The sequence below is a fragment of the Rhinolophus sinicus genome, chromosome X, assembly GCF_036562045.2.
Source record: "Rhinolophus sinicus isolate RSC01 chromosome X, ASM3656204v1, whole genome shotgun sequence".
NCBI lineage: Eukaryota > Metazoa > Chordata > Mammalia > Chiroptera > Rhinolophidae > Rhinolophus > Rhinolophus sinicus.
In genome coordinates this window covers 64218146-64233621 of record NC_133768.1, presented here as the reverse complement: position 1 = coordinate 64233621, position 15476 = coordinate 64218146, and the positions used below count along the sequence as shown (strand labels likewise).

Below are 15476 nucleotides of genomic sequence, written 5' to 3'. Positions count from 1 at the left end.
ACGAAGACAGGAGAAATGATGGGAAACCATCAATGTAAACATCAGAGCAATATTACAGCAGTGGAAGTTAAGAAGCGATGGGTGGCTTTTTATGATCCTATTCTGAGATGCATTGTATCAGGGAAAAGTTTTTGAAATACCTAATATAATCTCCTTGGGGATAACAAATTTGATGTTTAAGTCATTTCAGATGAAAGTTTCCTTCTTTGCTTATGACAATTGATTCCAACATGAAATGGATATTATCACTGTATATTTTTTTATTTTGAATGCATACTTTATACCTATTGTTTCACATGCCTATAATTTAAAAGATCCACCACTTATCCATGTTCTGGGCCGCTATGTGCAAGACATTAACATGTACTAACTAAAGCTTAACCTTAGTGGAGAATAATCGAAGTCAAACCATCATGTTCTTTAAAACCGCCAAACTCTTTTTTTTTTTGACTGTCCTAAATTGTTTATTAGATAAGAATTTTACAAACATTACTCATATTAGCGGTAACGGTGGAGTCGGAGAGAGTTGCGCCTTCTCCAAGCTGCATGGTGAGAACCACCAATAATATGGTGGAACTTGTGGCCCTTTCCAAAGCCAGAACTCTTGTGTCCTGCAGGTGTTGGCCCTTGCATCTCCCTATCCCTGTGGACTGGTTTGGTGATCCACTGGGTATCAGAATTCCATCTGATAACTTTATGGAATGGATCAATGAGGATAACCTCGGAGATTTTGTATGTGGGATCTTCACCAACCCAGTAAGAATTCAGGACTCTGAGAGACTCACAGTGACAACCAGCTCGCTCCTCGGCAACAGACTGAAGGCTTTGAGCAAACTTTGACTGGTTAACACTGTGATGTACTGGCTTGCCATAGGTTTTGCACCCTTAGGAACTGGGTGTTTGCAGCCACCACAGTGTACACGAATCCGATATATGACATAACCTTGCTTGGCCTTGTATCCCAGCCTGCACTCTTTATCGGGATGGGTGGGGTGGGGGCCCCTGTGGAGCAGAGAGAGCTGGCGGTACTGCCAGCAGTGCATCCTGGGAAGAAACCACATTACTTCAGACTGCTTCTTCCTCCATAGCTCTTGGATGTACTTGTAAGCGCCCCTCTTGGCTTATCTGATGGCATGAGACACAAAGCAATCTAAAAGAGTGCCACCTGCGCAGGGATTGGAGGTGTCTGGAGAGGCCAAGCCATGAACCAAGGCTGGCTGCCGCTACTGCCGGGCTCAGGACTGCTCAGTGAGAGGTACAGGACACACCGAAGCCAGACGCTGCTTGTCTGGGTTTTATGAACCTTTGAGAGATTTTATGGAAGCCCGCAGCATGAACCAAGATATGCCATTTATACAAAAAAGGCACTAGAAGTGCCTTGGGTGGGCCCACAAGTTGGGTGGAGCAGGGTCTCAGGGAATCAGGGCGAATGAATGGTGTTAACCAGGTTGATGGAGACTCAGACATGGCGTGTGCCTGTCTCTGCACGCTGGGAGGTGGGAGAGCTAGACAAAGAAACAATGGTTTCCACCAGCTCCTCCATCCAGGAGAAAGCTTCCCCTCCAGTCTTCATCCTGAAGACAGACAATTTATTTCCTCCCTATATGTTCCTGGTGTCTTTCGAGCTACTGTACCAGCACTGGAGCTCAGAGCAAGTGAGTCTATCAGGTCAGCGAGTAAGTCCGTGCGCAGTGCCTTTAAGAGAGTCTCGCTCTGCCCTCCGTCTCACTCAGCCACAGTTTCCACTGGTTTTCACACGCAGAAGTTGTGGGGAACCCTGGGGTGGGAAGCCTGGTGTGGGGCGCCTGGTGTGGGGCTGGGACCCCTTACTCCTCCAGGGGGGCCTCCACAGCTGAAGTATCTCTCCCGATTTTCAGTGTTCACACGCAGGTGTGGGACCTGCCTGTTCCGCATCTCTGCTCCTCCTTCCAGTCTCAAGGTGACTTCTTCTGTATGTCTTTAGTTGTAGGGCTTTGGTTCAGCTAGTCTTCAGGTGACTCTCAAAGATGGTTCTTCTGCAGTTTAGTTGTAATGTTGATACATTCATGAGAGGAGGTGAGCACAGCGTTTACCTACTCTGCTGTCTTGACTGGATCCCCAAGAAAGAGAAATCTTAATCTGATAATGTTTTTAGCAAACAAATCAAACCATAGCTTTGAATTTTCCTCTTCAAAGAAAATAGAAACGTTCAGTAAGAAAATGGTATTCAATATATCACATTTAAATTTTCCTACTACCATAAAAGAATTAAAAAAGAAAAAGTATTATCTAATTTGGGAACAAGACTTATATATGTTTCCATGATTGCAAAAACCTACCAATAAATATTTTGTGAAGCAAAATACATTTTAAATAATATTTAAATGAAACTTGATAATGTGCATCCTAAGGACCTTTTTGTAAGATGAATAAACACACTCTATTTTGTCTGTTTCATACTTTCATACTGTCGTGCAAAATCTCACCTTTTGTGACAGAGGCAGAAATAAATACTACTTACCTTATTATTCATAAATGCTTTGAGGCACTGAATAAGTTTATACTGATTCTTCTTGTCAATATTTTCTTGCCTGAATAAAAGGAAAAAACATTATGTTGTAGTTTAAAATTTTCCCTTCAGGGATTTTTTTCATTTTTTTTATTATGTGTTATTCTTACTGTTTCTTGTCCAGAAGTTTTTCCAGCACATCCAATAAGAGTCCAAGACCTTCATGGCCAAAGTTGTTAACCCAGCTATGAAATAAACAACAACAAAAAAAAGTATAAATAATTTTGTATATTTAATACATTAAGTATCTAAAAAGAAATTTTGATTTTCAAATCTGATCATCCTGTCTTTTATATTATTTGTCATTCTTTCTTCTACTCCCACTGTTTCAAGCATCCTCTATGAGAATGACTGAAAGGGCTTCACCTCAACCTCAGGCTTCTCTTCATATTTTAGATGCCCATTCCAACGCCCTGCCTTGATTGTTTCACCAGCAACATGTACTTAAGCTGGAATTTATAAGCCAAATTTATCTTCCTCTGTGTCTCTGCTTCCATAAATCAACACCTCTTCCATTCCATTCTTCCAGATTCTGTTATTGACACCACTATCCTTTGCATCCTTGAAATTTGAAATACAGGCATTAATTTTTTGATTCCCCCATCTCTTTCACCTTTGTATTCATTTTGTTCATTCATTCAGTAAATATTTATTGAGTGCTTATGAAGTACCAGACATGTTCTAGGTGAGAGATATAACAAGCAACAAAACTACGCCTTTACCCTCATATAGCTTAGTGTCTAGAAAGAGGGACCCAGATGAGGAAAAGACAAATGTATAATCAAATGTCAGTGCTTTGGTGCTAAGAAGAAAACTAAACCTTGGTAAATAGAATAAGAAGTGCAAGGGTGTTGTTTTTTAATGTGTGGTCAGGGAAAGATTCTTTGATCAGGTGGTATTTGAGCAGAGCCTTGAAAGAAGGGAGAATTTTCCCAGTAGAACGAATACCGCTAAGGGCAAATCGGGTATTGAGGTCATAGCTAGTGTGCTTGGAATATTCTAGGAACTGCAAGGAGACCTGTGTGGTTACAGCTGAATAAGCAGGCTTGGGAGAGTAGCAGGAGATGAAGTCCCATCTGGGGTAGAATGCTGCAAGACTGATCACATAGAGCTTAGTTTGATTTTCTGTCATCCAGTCATGAATATTCTACTTCTAGAATGACTCCCACACATACCCCCTTCCCCTTTGCATTGTCTCTGCTATCATTCTAATTTAGCCCTAGTTACTTTTCCTTTAATATGCCAATAGCCTTCCAACTAGGGTCTTTGCAGCTTCATTTTTTTCTTTTATTCATTTTACAGAATGCCGGACTAGATTGCAGTTGACCAGTCTTCCTTCCAAAAATTTCTTCTGGACTATCTGACGTGTTTCAAATCCTGATTCTGATCTAGTCTCAACCTACCTTTACAGCCTCAGGCCTTATACCGCGTTTCCAGTAAAAACCAGTCAAATTCTCTTTCCTGGAGTCCTCCCTGCACTTCCCTGCTTTACCTCATTTATTCTTTCTTCCCAAAAGGTAACCCCAACTCCATCTCTCCAAACACTTCAAAGCTCAAACTGACTGTCAATTCTTCCATTAATGTTTATCTCCATAAGTCCTCCATCCAAATAGCATTTATTTTTCCTTTGAACACCCATGTATCTTATTGCTTGATATATGATTCTTGCCACATGCGTCTCACCCACCTTTCTAGATTAAAAATTCTCTGAAGACAGTTGCTTTATCTCATGTATCTTTCTGTCTTCCATAATACTTAGCAGAGTGGCTTACATATAGTCAACACTAACTATACATTTGTTAATTCAAATTTAAATAAATTTACTGATTTGTGCGCTTAAGATAATCAGCAGTTTCAGACTGCCCAAGAACTTCATAAATGTAAATTAATACATAGCAGAATCCTATGAAGCAATAATTAAAATCTATACATATTTAAACGGTGACTATTATTTCTATCTGACAGTCTTTAAGCTACATTTCATGTCTACCTAAGGGAAAGCTTACAAAGTAGAGACCTAAATTTCTAAGAAAATATCAGTAAGAAACATAGGTCACTGAAGAAAAGACATTTTAAAAATAGCTGAAATATTTAGAACCAATCACATCCATAGTATATATGGAAGCTCATTTTAAACAAATTCTGCTTTAATTTTCATGGTGGAAATGAGAAAAAAATCAATATGGCATTGTAATGCTAATTGGCAGCAAGCTACTATTCAATTGAGGCATGTAATCAACCAGTACAATGAGCTATTTTCTCTAAAGACTCTAGATAATCAGTGGGGTAGTGGTGGAAGGATAAAAGGACATCAGCTCTAAGCAAAATATATTGTATTTAATCTATCAGAGAGAGAAATCAGCAGACATCATTACAGCACAATATACCCAACAGCAACCTTAGAATAATAGGAATTCTGAACAAATTTATATATACAACCCTCAGTATCTGCTTTGGCATTTGGGAAGATAAAATAATCTATGACTTCCTTAAATTTAACGCTTACAAATTGTTTTTAAGATTCTAAATTTTACTTGTATTCTTTTTACACCTAGTGCTATTACAATTATTAGGGTTATTTCTTCCTTGATCTAGGGAATTGTTTGATATAAGAGCATGATTTATAGCTGTTCACTTGAAATCAGTCACCCACCTACACATCCAAGACTGCTTTAAATTGTGCTGTTTATGGTACTTTGATTTAATTCAGTGAAAATTACAATTGTTCTGGAAAAAATAAAGAGGATACAATCATGAAACTTAAGTGTCAGGCAGAGGGCCTATTTATTACAAACTAAGCAGTTAAAAGTCTTAACTGAGACTATTTTTTAGGCCAATGGGCAGAGGAGTCCTAGTAAGAGTCCTGAGAAGGTTGAAAATCGTGAAAATAGGAGTCCCAGAGGAGCCTGTTGCTAGGGGGATAAAATAATTATGATGCAGCATGAGGACACTCAAGAGGTTAGAAGGAAGAGGGGCAGTTTGACATTCGTTTCTTCCTTTATTTTTTCTTTCCAGCATTAATTGTCTGTCTTCAAGATCAAACGTTTTGTGGCTTCTAGAGAAACACTATTTTCTCTCTCTTTCTCCCTCTATCCTTCTTCTCCTCTCTCTCTGCCCCCATAAGGAGTTCAAAAATAAAATGTTGGCTACTATGATAGGTAGGAATGTTGATACTGTAACACAAGATTGAAGCATAAATCACTGGTTCTCAAGGTCTGTGGCCCAAACCAGTAGCATCAACATCATCTGGGAACTCATTAGAAAAGTAAATTCTTGGACCCCACCCCAGACCTATGGGATCACTAACTCTGGGGATGGGGACCAGCAATTTATGGTTGTAACTACTCCTGATGCTTGCTCAAGGTGGAGAACCACTGCTACAGAACAATGGTTTACTGAGAAGTGGAAGAAGCCTTTCTCAGGCAACACTGAGGCTCAAGCTCAAGATTGCTTTTTAGGGGCGGACGGGTGGCTCAGTTGGTTAGAGCGCAAGCTCTGGGCAAAGGGGCTGCCAGTTCAATTCCCACATGGGCCAGCGAGCTGCGCCCTCCCCAACTAGAATGAAGTCAATAAGCTGACACTCAGCTCCTGGGTGGCCAGATGGCTCAGTTGGTTGGAGTGCGGGCTCTCAACCACAAGGTTGCCGGTTCAACTCCCACAAGGGATGGTGGGCTGCGACCCCTGCAACTAACAATGGCAACTGGACCTGGAGCTGAGCTGCGCCCTCCACAACTAAGATTGAAAGGACAACAACTTGACTTGGAAAAAGTCCCAGAAGTAAAGTCCTGTTTCCCTTCTCCAATAAAATCTTAAAAGAAAAATAAAAGAAAGAAAGATTGCTTTTTATACCCTCCCAACCATACTGAGCACTCGTACTGCCCCCAGGACAGAAATCTAGAATCCAGTTGAAGCAAGTATATTGGGTGTATTTTACAATGTATGCAGACTATAAGTTATTCAGTACTAATTGCAATATCTAGAAATATAAAACTACAGTTGATGACTTGATTTAAAAAGCTCACTCCATTGCAGATAAGGACAGATAAAGACATAATTTTCTGTAGTGTCTCAACTCTGACATAAGAAATTGAAATTTATCATGGTCCCTAAATTTATAAGAGACATAGAAGCAGCAGAGGATAATGAAGAATCAAACAGAAGAAAAAATGGGGGAGGAGAATAATCTCTTATAATTTCTATAACCACTCGGAAACACAGAGGTGTTTTTTTTTTCTTTCTTTTTTTCTGAGGTATGATTTACATACAGTAAAATTCACCATTAAGACAAACATATTGTCATTTGACCTCCAACACAAACAACATATACAACATTTCCATTATTCCAAAATATCCCCTCATTTTCCTTTGCAGTCAATCCCCTTTCCCTACTCCCAGGTCCCTGGCAACCACTTATGTGATTTATGTCCCTGTAGTTTTGTTCTTTCCAGAATGTCAATACAAATTGAATCATATAGTATGCAGGTTTTTTTTGTCTGGCTTCTTTCACTTAGCATAAATATTATGATAGTCAACCATTTCGCAGTCCATTCCTTTTTATTTTATGGGTTTACCACAATTTCTTTATCCATTCATCAGTTAATACACATCTAGGTTGTTTCCAGGTTTTGATGATTATGAATAAAGCTGCTACAAACATTCACATGTAAGCATTTGTGTAAGCATATGTTTTCATTTCTCTTGGGAAAATAACTAGGGGTGGAATTACCGGGTCTTATGGTAAATGTATGCTTAACTTTTTTACATAACTGCTTTCCAAAGTGGCTATACCATTTGGCATTCCTTCAGCAAAGTGTCACCATTCCAATTGCTCCACATCATTCCCAGCACTTCGTATTGTCAATCTTTTTAACTTTAGCCATTCTGAAAACTGTTTTCAGATAAAGAAACTGAGAAGCAAAGTAATTTGCCAGACATCACTCAACAAGTATCAGTTCTAGGCCTCACCCCCAGATCTGACTCCCAAGTCCATGTTTATTTGAACCCTACCATTAGGAACGACTACCAGGACCAGTACATGATTGTCTGTAACAACATCTGGCTCATGGCTCCACCAATAACTCACTAAAGAACAATCAGTGGTTGTTCCAGAACTGCACTGAGCTCTTGTCTATATATCTGTCTAGACCCACAAATACAGGCTCTGTATTTTGTGACAGTTTATTTCATTCCTGTAGGTGTGCTAACTACTTTTCAACCTATGTTTCTATTATCTTTTAAAGTCCTGAGCTCCATAAGAAATCTACCAAATATTGCTAAGGAATGATATCTAGAGACTCCAGTTAAAACTTCCGACCAAGATTTAGGTAAGGCAGCTTATCGGAATCGAGCCAGAATGTAACCTATGAGTTTCACTTTTTTCCCCCAATGGACTGCTTAGTCCAAAATCTCATTTTTGGGTATTAACATACTGGTCAATTTATGTTATCGTGTTACCTAAGTTGAACAGTTGTCTTGACACACTACACATCCATGATGATGTTTGTAGCCATCACTTGTCAGGTGACCAAGTGAAACAAATGAACCACCCAAATAAAAACAATAGAAAGATCGGCCAAGACAATTAATGTTTGAGTGAGCAAGAGGCCAGGATTAGCTCTGAAGACTGCAAAAGAATCCAGGAATGTTATCTAGGGAACAAGAGGAGCTAACCCACAATGCGACAGTATTTTCTGACGTTAGGTATAAATGGCTTGGCTATGTCTACCAGGCAGTCCAACGTTTGGTACATTGCTCAGTAAGTTAAAAATTCAAGACCTTTCCCAAGTTTACTCAAAGGTCAGGAAAATATCACACCATCCATCATTGGAATATGCTATAGCATGGTTAAGTGCATATGCTTTAGAAGAGGACAGACCTAGGTTCCAGTCCCATCTCTACCATATTCGAGCAGTGTTATTTTTGATCAGTTACTTAAACTCTCTAAGCCTGGTTTCTCATCTTCAAAACAGGGATGAGAATAGTTAACTCTACCCCATAGGTCTTTGTGACTAGTAAATGAAAAATGCACATGAAATAGCGCACTGAAGCTTATATCAAGATATTTTTGAAAACGTTAAAAACCAAATACTTGAATGTTCTTTGAATCTTCTAGTCTAAAACACAGTATGAATTTTAGGCATAAAGACCTCGTTTAAATAACGTTAATAATTAACATTTTAGTATTCATTTATTGAAAAGTATTTTAATGAATATAAATTATGCAGAAGACTCTAAACAGACTAGACTTATTCTATAGATTTTTTTTTTAGAAAGACTATAATTTACATATTTGGTACTTGTATTATCTCATGTTTACTTTAACTTGTTAATATTAACTTTGTATATATTTCTCACTATATTTAGATCTCGCCAATCACACTGGAATAGACACAGAAATTACAGTGGTGGGGGGGGAAGGGTGCGGGGAGAGAGAGCGCCTATTTAAAGTTCATGCATAATCCTGACAGAAAGAATTTTATCAAAACATTACATCAAAACTGTATCAAAATAAAAATTAAAGTTTTAAAACAGAAATCTACCCCAAGCCTTCAGAACTCCTGAGGTCATTATTTTTAAAGGGCCTACTTACACTAATCATCATAATCCAAGGAAAGAAAATCTTATATTTAATGAAAGCATCAGAGGATTCACTGAACCCTAAATGCATGAGAAAGCAAGATTCTCCCCTTTCTTGCTCTCTGGGGAACAACTAAGTGATGAAAAAGTCTATTAAAGGTACCTACTGAATGAGGGAATGAGATTCCAATCCCTCACACATATGTGTAAAGGAAAACCCCTCAGAATTTCCCAATACTTCAACCTTTCATCCATTAACTGGAGAGTCACAGTCTGCATTATTTAGTCACAGTTCATGTAAATATAACTTAAAGATGTAGTGGACAGATGAGTTCAGTACACTACACACAGTACAGACAAAACAGGAAATCATAACGGCATGTACATTTATGATGTGATTGTCCGGATTCACATCTGTCTTTCAAAAGGAATAAAGCCAAAATTAGAAAGTTCTATTCTAAGTCCCATAAGCTGTAAAGGCAATTGGTCTCATGTGCAGGAGGCCAGTATTAGTCATGTCATCCCTTTATCACTGTTTGTGCAGTGCTAAAGGCTAGTATAGAGGGCTGTGTGTTCTGTACAAAGGATTTTATTTTTCTCTAATGGTGTTCTAGTCCCATGTGTTATCCCATACTACAACCCAAATCACTGGAATATCACATAAAATGAATGATAGTACAGAGTTTCTTGGGGGAATTCAGAAGTTGGTAAAATAATAAGACATGAAACAACTAATTCAAAAGGTTCAGGAGACTTGAAAGATGAGTGTAAATGGTGTTTACACATTTAATACCAGGAAAGCATCTCATTTTAATACCAATGTTGCCAATGTACTGTTTCTGAATGCAATTAAAACAGAACCTTAGTTATATGCACTTGCAGGGGTGGGGGGTCTCCCTAGGTGATTCAAATCAATGTACCACCCAACACAAAAAGTATGCATTCAGGCCATGGATCAATATCTCCAAACAGTAGCAAACAAAAACTTAGTACTTTCAGCCTTTTAAAAGATAATTTGTTCAGTTAAATCAATTTCATAGATAATTCCACTATCAATATATGAATCCATTAAAAATAAAATGTTAAAACCAAAACAACATAGATTTGTATGCATATGCTATGCCTGTGGCGGACTCAGTTCAATAAAAACATACATATCTACTCAGGTTTCTCCACATGCAAGTTACAATAGCCAGGGGCATTTGAATGTCCATGGAACATATTTATCATGGTAGATTAATGCATGAACTATTTCTGACCAATTAAAAGTATCTATTAGATGTAATACTGCCATTTCCAGATATTTGGATATTATTCCTTTGAAGCACAACATTCATTTTCCACTTATTTCACCGGATTCACAGAAAGGTTGAATATGTCAATTTCCCAGCTCTGCCTCTCAGTGGTTCTGACTTCAATGTTGAAATAGATTAAAATTTCCTTAGAAAACACCAAATAAGACATTCCATCTTTCTCTCTGTGCTGTTATTTACTGAAGAGGGTTTTTATCTGGCTGCATTTATTCTTCCCATCAGGTCTCACTGGAAAGATCCTGCTCTGTTTTATGCTACACACAAATTTTCTAAGAGTTCCTCACAAAAGAGGCAATGTGTGTTTTTTCTAGTTGCTCATATTATATGAAAACAAATTCCTCTTACATAATTACAACAAATGGTAAATGCCTGAGTTACATATACAAATCTCCTGAGGTCAACAGTTTAAGTAAAAATTATCTCCCAACGGATACTTTTCTTATTCATTAAAATCAATTTCTTAAGCTCTCAAAACCATTTGGAGATAGTCGAAATCGCTGAAGTCTAAATCTGTTAAAATGTTCAACAGGCTACAGAAAAAAAAATTTTTTTTCATCCCCACCCTCCTTTAAAATTTATTGTTAGAAAAGTATAAGAGATTCTCTTATTGCACAGTAATGATGAAAACAAAATTTACAAAAAGAAGTGAATGAAAATAAAAACAGAAGCTTTATAGTAAATAAAGGGGAAGCACGGAGAAAGAGCCTTCCAAATATTCAAGCAAAAGCTAGTAATACTTTAAATTGTTTTCAAATGTCTGAAATTGTGAATATAATTAAGACACTAACCAAAGTAGCCTTCTTAGTGATATAACTAGTCTAACTTATAATAAAATGTTAACTTCCACAAGAAAAATGTATTGGTTCGTTTTCCTAAGCTAAGTAACAGTTAAAACTGTATTACACACTCTACAGGACATCCAATTTCTTTTAGTTTAGTGGAATTTTGTTAAAATGAACTTACTCCAAGAAATCACATTCCTAATCTGCAAACCCTGGAAAGGAAAGAGAGCTGACATCAAGTTTACCTGCTGTGAAAAGGGTAAGAAGTTCTTTGAGTGCAAGGAGGAAAACAAAGATGCATTAGAATGTACCACCCACCCATTTCCGTTTTTCCTACACCAATTTGCATGGTACACTGTGTGATTGTGGTGGGCAATAGGCAAGTTACCTGAGTTTTCTTTGACCGAAACAGGCGTAAAGCAAGTTGAAGGGTAACTACAATTCGAGGACTGAACAACATAAATGCAACTGTCCTTCTCACCTATCAGGTGCACTTCCAAAAACGTGTAATTAAAGACTCATTACAGAGTGTGACAGATACTTAGACAAAGATAAAAGGAATTTAAGGTTCATGAATATGTTTAGCACAGGAAAACTGCAACCAAACCAAAAAGAACCATTTCCTTGGGTCCTCATTGTAATGTCAAAAAAATCTCAGCAAGTCCCAATGTTTTACTGTCTCAGAATGCCATCTGTAGTGGTACTGTTCTGGTCTTTTCTGGTTTATTTTTACATAATATTTTAAAGCCCCTTCCCCTTAAAACTGAGAAAGATACTATGGAAAATGTGTGAGTGTGTGTGTGTGTGTGTGTGTGCGCGCGTGCGCACACACACACACACACACACATGCACATACTTGCACTCTTAACCATAGTTAAATATCTAAATATATTCACCTTTAACAAATTTTTTCAAAACATAATCATTTAAAAATGAACAGTCAAAATCTTTAACCACGCCACATTAAACAATTTGGGAATTGTTAAGGCTTATCTAAGACAAATTAAGCCAAACATGCTCCTTATTTTTGTCTTCCACAGTAATATAAAACCATCTAAAGCAACAACAAAACAATAATAATTAACATATACATGACTTATAGAAAAATAAAATTTACAGGTCTACAATGAAGTATAAAGTTCCTAAGAAAGAAATATTAGCCCTCAACTGTATTCAACATGGCTTGCGTTCATTTTCAGAAACACTAGAAACATAGCTACTTCTAAAAGATACACATTTATACATAAGTCCTTCAGAACACATAAATGCTTTATAAAGAAAGCATAATGTTTTAAATGCTAAAGTATCTTTGGCCTTCTTCAAAATTGCAATAACTTTCTTTTCCATTGGAACATTTCAAAGAACACACACTAATAAGAGTAGCTTTACTGGTTGCGAAGTCAGTTACCCCATAAACTACAGAACTTTAGTGACTTGTCTTAGATCAGTTTATTAATGGTAATACCATCACTGAAATCCACCACTCCTCTATCCTTACACACCTCCCAACCAACTATATTATCCAAAACTAACATGAAAAGCATCAATTAGTTATTTTCCGTTCATGAAGAAATATTACATGAAATTTATAATTTATAAAAATATGATCAGTGTGTATATTCCGAAGTGAAAGCAATACCAGTGAGATACTTTTTAATATTATTCCTTATGGACTCCATCATAAAGGCAAGGGAAACTTTAGATAATGAAAACATTGGAGATACCCAAAAGTATACTTTCTTTCTGCTTTCCACATGCCAACGAATAAGTTACTTGTTCAGCATAGATGCAGAGTTCTATCAGAGTGCAATTCATTACTATGGATTGTACACACAACAATGAAGCACACAACTATAAACATCCACTTCAAACTATGTAGCAATTGTTGGTGGATATATGGCCTGGCCCAAAATACAAGTATTAAGAAGCCCCTGGGGAACAAAAGAGAGGCATTCAACTTTAATTTAGAAATAACAGTCCTTGGTTGGCCTTACTTGCTTCCTCACCAAGCATGAATCAGGCGGTCAGCCATTTTAAGGTGGCTTCTGATGGGGTTCAGGACACACTACCCCAACATATGGCAGCCTGGCATATTGAATATCTTAACCTAAAGGAATCTGAGAAAAGGGCAAAAGCAAAAAGATCACGCTGACCTCTTCCCCCCAACCCTGCCCTTACACGTAACCCTTCTTCCTTAAAAACAGGAGATAAATCTCCCATGTGAAAGGTACTCTCCGCATACTAAGAAGAGGGGAGACATTGGTATCCCCAGTGACAAGGAATTTAGGGCCAAGAAGGCTGTATAAACAAACCTTGATAAACTAACCCTTATCTTCCTAATCACTTCTCCACCATTTACTACCCTAGCCCAAACCCCCTTGCCTTGACAATTCTTCACAATTTTGTTGTTTGTCTACCTTTCTGCTCTGTTCCCTTCTTTGGCTCTTCATTCTTTTGTGAAGGCTCCCATGTATATGTAGAAAGTCAATAAAACTTGTATGCTTTTCTCCTGTTAATGTGCCTTTATCAGGTTAATTTCACACCCAGCCAGAGACCCAAAAAGGTTCAAGTAAAACTTTGCCCTCCCCTACACTTTCTGCTAAACTTTCGTAACTTCAGTATCCCTTTCTGCTTTGTCTTACACACTTTGGTAACTGAATATTTAATAAACCCAGTGAATCCTTTTTGCTGGATCAATCAGATCCTCTATCAATTCATGTCTCCAAATGGAGTGAGGCCTAAACTAGAATATTCACAATGGAAATGTAAAAACTAGGCAAAAGATATTGCAAATAAGAAAATGGGCAAATGTCATCAATAAGGAGTATCAAAGATGACTATAAATCCCCAACACAGGGATCAGAGACAAAACCTTGAATGTACAGATGAGTTCTTGAACACAAAGAATATACAGAGTATTATACTTGATATATTTAAAAAAAATAGTTGCAAAGGCTAAAGGAGTTCATCACAGCTAAACTGGCCTTACCAGACAAGTTGAAGGGATTTCTTTAAGTTGAATAGAAAGGGCACTACTTAGTAACAAGAACACATTTGAAAGAATAAATCTCACTGAAAGGGTAAACATATAGTAACAGTAGTGGATGAATCACTTATAAAGCTAGTATAAAGGTTAAAAGACAAAAGTAGTGAAATAACTATAATTACAACAATTAAAGGATACAAAACAAAATGATGCAAAATGTGACATCAAAACATGGGGTAGGAGGGTAATAATGTTGAGCTTTTCAATGGGATGAAACTTAAATTGTTATCAACTTACACTAGATTGGTATGTGTATGTAAGGCTCACAGTAACCACAAAGCAAAAACCTATAGTAAATGCACTGAAAATGTCATTAAACCACAAAAAAAGAGAGCAAGAGAAGAAGAAAGGAAAAGAGAAGAACTACAAAAACAGCCAGAGAACAATGAACAAAATTAACAATAAGTACAAAATTATCAATAGTTGCTATAAATGTAAATGGACTAAGATCTCCAATCAAAATGAATACAGTGGTTGAATGGGCAAAAAGAAAAAAGAAAAAGAAAAAAAAAACAAGACCCATCAATATGCTGCTTATAAGAGACTCATTTTCAATATAAGGATATACACAGACTGAAAATTAATGGATGAGAAAAGATATTCCTTGCAAACTGAAACCAAAACTAAGCTGAAGTAGCTGTATGCTTATCAGACAAAATAGAATTTAAAACAAATACTGTAATAAGAGACAAAAACAGGCATTACATAATGATAAAGAGGTCAATCTAAAAAGAAGAGAGAACTTTTATAAATGTTAATGCTCCCAATATAGGAGCACCTAAATATATAAAGCAAATATTAACGGACCTAAAGGAAGAACTAGCATATAATAGTAGTGAGGGAGTTTAATACCTCACAACAACAGAGAGATCATCCAGACAGAACATCAGAAAGGAAACATTGGCCTTAAATGACATATGAGACTAGATGGATTTAAAGACATTTACACGATTCATCCAAAAGCAACAGATTACACATTCTTCTCAAGTGTACATGGAACATTTTCCAAGCTAGACCACATGTTAGGTCACAAAACAAGTATCAATAAATGTAAGAGGACTGAGATCATATTGAGCATCTTTTCTGACCACAGTGGTAGGAAACCAGAAGTTAATTACACCAAGAAAACCAGAAAATTCACAAATATGTAGAGGTTAAACAGTATGCTATGAACAGCCAAAAGGTCAAAGGAGATATCAAGAAACAACTAA

The 15476-nt window shown here is 37.1% G+C and overlaps 1 protein-coding gene and 1 pseudogene across 4 annotated transcripts in view; both read right to left on the bottom strand.

Annotated features, from left to right (window-relative positions):
* DIAPH2 (diaphanous related formin 2) overlaps nt 1–15476 on the bottom strand; it is an 823692-nt gene that overhangs the window by 612256 nt on the left and 195960 nt on the right. For all 4 annotated transcript variants that reach the window (XM_019756670.2, XM_074323226.1, XM_019756672.2 and 1 more), the window contains 2 exons: nt 2659–2733; nt 2501–2570 (listed from right to left, as the gene is read on the bottom strand). In XM_019756670.2, coding sequence (XP_019612229.1) covers nt 2501–2570; nt 2659–2733 — 145 coding nt within the window. The remainder of the gene's footprint in view (nt 1–2500; nt 2571–2658; nt 2734–15476) is intronic.
* On the bottom strand, nt 420–2445 carry LOC109460874 (large ribosomal subunit protein eL15; annotated as a pseudogene).